At 46.0% G+C, this 4,439-nt stretch overlaps 1 protein-coding gene across 1 annotated transcript in view; it reads right to left on the reverse strand.

The window, feature by feature from the left end:
- Positions 1–4,439, reverse strand: part of B3GLCT (beta 3-glucosyltransferase) — a 125,493-nt gene that overhangs the window by 42,320 nt on the left and 78,734 nt on the right. The window contains exons 9-10 of the mRNA XM_025213641.1: positions 1,514–1,645; positions 203–272 (exon numbers count right to left, since the gene is read on the reverse strand). Of these exons, the coding sequence (XP_025069426.1) occupies positions 203–272; positions 1,514–1,645 (202 nt within the window). The remainder of the gene's footprint in view (positions 1–202; positions 273–1,513; positions 1,646–4,439) is intronic.

Consider the following 4,439-nt stretch of genomic DNA (forward strand, 5'->3'; position numbering starts at 1 on the left):
TTATCTATGTAACTAAAAACTATGTCATTTCAATTCTGAAAAATAGAATGATTTGGTTTTCAGATTTCCACAAAGAATTGACAACATTAATTTATAACACGTAGGCATAACAATTATCATAGTATATTAGTTTTTATTAAGCTATTAAAGTCATCCATAAGCTATATTACATAAACCTGCTAACTTGAATAAAATAACTTACTTCTGTCTCCATGAAATTTCTGACAAGTTTTTACCGCAACAAATACATCCTCCTCCTTCACTGGATCACCCTACCAGGAAATTCATTAAAAAATAAAAATGAACACTACGATTGAAGGCACTGCTTTTAACTACGTTACATGCATATCTATGGTTTGGCAATAAAAGAGAAAATGAAAGCAACTTTGCACAAGCCCTGACCCTACAAATAAAAAACTAAATTACACAAATAAAAAAATAAATGGCTATAGTGGTTAAGTGGCAGAAAAGGATTGAGAACAGAACAATGGATCGATCATGCACAGTTATTAAAAAGATACTCCTTTACCAGAAAGCTGACTGTATAAGTCTATTGCTTTCAAACATTTAACATTCAATATAGTATTTTGTTTTAAGTGCTTTGGGGTTTTCAATATTTTAATATTTTATTTATCACAGATTAGTAAGGGACCTCCAGGGTTATTTTCCCCCTAAATCCCTGCACAGTTGCAGCATTTGTAACCATCCCAAAGAGAAGCCTATCCAAGATTCCACAACTTCCCTTGACAGCTTCTTCCCTCCCCCAACCCCTTCCACCACACCGGACCTACCAGCTGGAGGCAGCTGGATCAGAAATCGGATCAGTATTGGCCGATATGCCTCCTTAAATATCAGCTATCGTTATCAGCTCCAAAAATCTCCATTGGTGCACCCCTACCTAACGGCACTGCTGCCATTTCAAATTTATAGATAAAGGTCACAAAAACAGAAATAGACGGTGCATGTATTACTTTTATCCAACAGTTTCCAGTTAAATTACACGGAGATAGGTAATAATCTTACTGCACCTTGCATTTTGAATTCATATTTTAAGGGTGCATAAGGGGAGCTTGTCGATTCAATGGATTAAAAAGATCTCAGGGCACTACTCTGAGAACTGGAAGAATGGGCTGTATCAAGACTTCCTACATAATCCTGGACAAGTAACTGCGCACCCATGCGCATCAGTTCCCCATCTGTATAATGGGATTAGTTGTATTTCCTTGCTTTATAGGAGCACTCTGAAGAAAAGTACATTAAAAATCATGGAATCTTCAAGTATTATGGTAATGGACATCATCCAAGTACCTAAGATCACATCTAACAGGAAATAACATATGTAAACAGAAGATTCTGAGTACAAGATAAGGCTATACTAAATTATTTTTTTCTTCTCCTTATTTGGTTAGAAATATTCTCTCTAGATCTTTCAGACTTTGTAAGTCATGTTTCAGCCTTTGTAATAATAATTTTCTCTCTAGGACATAAATGCAATTTAAAATATGGTACTTACACAAAGTGGTAGGAAAATATTGAACATTGTGGCACAATGACCTGCCTTAAATGAGTCCACATTATCTGTACAAAACTCAGGCACTGTAGTAAGATGTGGTCCATTGCCTTTGTGCCAAATATATAGTGCAATCTGTCAAAATATAGAACATCCACAGCAATGAGTAATGGAATCAGATAACACTTTCAATAATAGAGAAAACAGTATGTTATAAAGCAAATAAAATATAACAGGCTGGAGAGTAGGGCTGTGCAAAACAGCACCATTTCGTTTCGACTTCCGTTTCGCTGTTTTGAAGGGACAGTTTTTCGTTTTGTTTCAGAAGCACTGTTCCACTTTGTTTCATTGAAACTGTTTCGATGCTGTTTGGACGTTTTGCCCATAGGCTATAATGGGGAAGCACAAAACTGCCTATACCTTTGTCATTTCTTACCTGATTCAGATGAAACATGCAGGGATGGTAGACCCTTCTGAGACCATGACGCCTGCCAAGTTTCAAGAAAATATGTACAGGGGTTTCTGGAAAACTGCACCTCAAAGTCTTGAAAGCAAAACTCATGTTACTTGCAATTGTGATGGCACAGCAGGGTGAAAACTGCAGGCATGGTAGCCCCTGCTGAGGCCATGAAACCCACCACCTTTCGAGGAGATAGGTGCAGGGGTTTATGGGAAACTGTACCTCAAGCTGCTGACAAGCAAAACTCGTGTCACGTGTGACTTTGTGTGTGTTAAGGTGTGCCCTCACTGGCGCTGGGCCCTCTGCATGACATGGCAGCGTGCTCCAATAAGGTCTCCTCCCCCACTACAGCCTCAAACTGGTCCACTGCTTAAATGGCAACAGGTAAAATAACGACTTAGTGAGCAGCAGCATCTCAGGCAGCCAAACTGACACAGCCTTTCTTTCCTCTCCTGCAGAAGCTTCTTCTCCAGCAGCTGCCAGAGAACTCTCCCTGCCAGCCCCAGCCCTGGGGCTTATATGTGCCCCGGGCCCTGCGTCCTTCTGGTCAGCTGACTGGGGACAGGTGCTAGGGATGTTGGGCTAAGGACATGGCACTGGCAGACAAGGTTCTTTGGCTCAATCTGGTATCTTTTAGTAGACCAAATGAACAGTTAGAGAAATATATCTTAGCAAGGTTTTGGATTGGAAAACCCTTTGTCAGGCTGAGGAAGCACCTGCAGTTTGTGTGTGTGCTGCTCCTGAATGGAAGGAATAGTAAAGAAGCCAGAGGCTCGCATGCACAGCCTGACAAAGGGTTTTTCAGCCCCAAAGCTAGCATCCCAGGCAGATAAGTTGAGCTCACCTGAAGCCTCACAACTCCACTGCAAACCAGCACACCTCAGGCCTGTCCAAGACGTGACGGGTCTGGGTTTTCCTCAGCCAGAACTGTGTGCGTGTGTGGGGTGGCTGTAGGTTATGGTACCTCCTACCCACCTTTCACCAGGGGGATCCTCAGTCCTGGCATTCCCTGGGGCTGCTGCATCGCCAGCAGTCCCACCAAGCCTCCCGACCCTGGCAGAGTGCAGTTTTAGTGGTCATGCCCAGGACCTGGTGTCTCCTCCTTCTCCATAGTCCCAGCCCATACCTCTAAGTTCATCCTGTCACAGAAGCTCAGTAGGGACATGTTCTTCTCTTGCTGGCTGGTGATGCAGTAAGTGCCCCCCCTCCAGCTCTGAAAGCGGGGCATTAAATGGTTTAAAAAAAGGAAATAGGTGCAGATGCAGTGAGGAGGGTGGCATTCACTCCATCTGCACCTGAAGCTAGGGGAACCCCAGCAGTGGGAAGTTCACCTTGAGGAACACCAGCTGCTCCAAACCAGGATCCAAGCAGGTGCAGTATGGTATCACTATATCCCCAGCAATGATGAACACCCTCTCACTCGAAACACTCCCAGGCAACTGTGGCCAGATCCAGCCAGATCTGCCTGCAGTTTGCCCAGTAGGGCAAGGGGTCACACAGCAGAGGCTCCACATCCTCAGTGAGATAGGCAGTCATCAAGGCTTGAATGCTACCTGCCTGATGGTGGCGTCTGGTAGTTCTGCACCTCACCATGGAAGCCATGCCCTGGGCCCACATTGGCAGCACCTGTGGTGAAGGAGGAGATTGCCTGGTGGATGGCATGCTAGCACAGGACAGTGGATCCCCCTCTTCCACGTCCCCCCACCTCTGCCGTTCTGCCTCCCTGACTCCCTTCACCAACACTTCCATCTACTGATTCAGGGTTTGGCTGCTGCATACGTTGCCCTTCACTCTCAGGTCACAAATGGCGGCCAGCATGTGGACCATACGGGACCGCAAGGGATCAAGCCATTTCCTAATACCGTCCTTCAGCCACCTCACTAGTGCTTGGCTGTCTGGTGACAGCAGCTTGCCCCAGCCAGAAACATTGATCCCCTGGAAGCTCTCCATTTGGCTCTGAAGTTCCCTCACTACAGAGATCACCTGGCTAAGAAGGGCATCGGCAGTGCCGAGGGTCTCGGTGGCCTTGAGAAAGGGCTTGAGGACCACCAAGATCTGGGAGACGGTATCCCACTCAGCTCTATTAAGGGGGTCGCTGATTCCAATCTCCCCGAGCAAGGCCATCTCATGGATGGCCTTCTGTTGCTCCACCAGCTTCTCGAGCATGAGGTATGTGGAATTTCACTGAGTCTCCACATCCTGCATGATTTTGTGCTGTGGGATGTTCAGCTCTGCCTGTTTCTCCCGCAGCATCTTGCCCGCCTTGATTCTCCGATGGAAGTAGGTAGCAACCTTCCTGCATTTGGAAATGAGTCTGCTGGTGGTGCTAGCACTGATCCTACCAGTGCCCTGTGAGGGAGAGGTAGGCGTGATCTCCACCCTGGCTGCTCCAGATGTCCAAACTGTGGACCTGCCTTGTGCAGCTCCTCCCTCAAGTACTCCCTGCATGCCTCATACAGGGAAGGCACC

Source organism: Alligator sinensis, unplaced genomic scaffold, assembly GCF_000455745.1.
Source record: "Alligator sinensis unplaced genomic scaffold, ASM45574v1 scaffold406_2, whole genome shotgun sequence".
NCBI lineage: Eukaryota > Metazoa > Chordata > Crocodylia > Alligatoridae > Alligator > Alligator sinensis.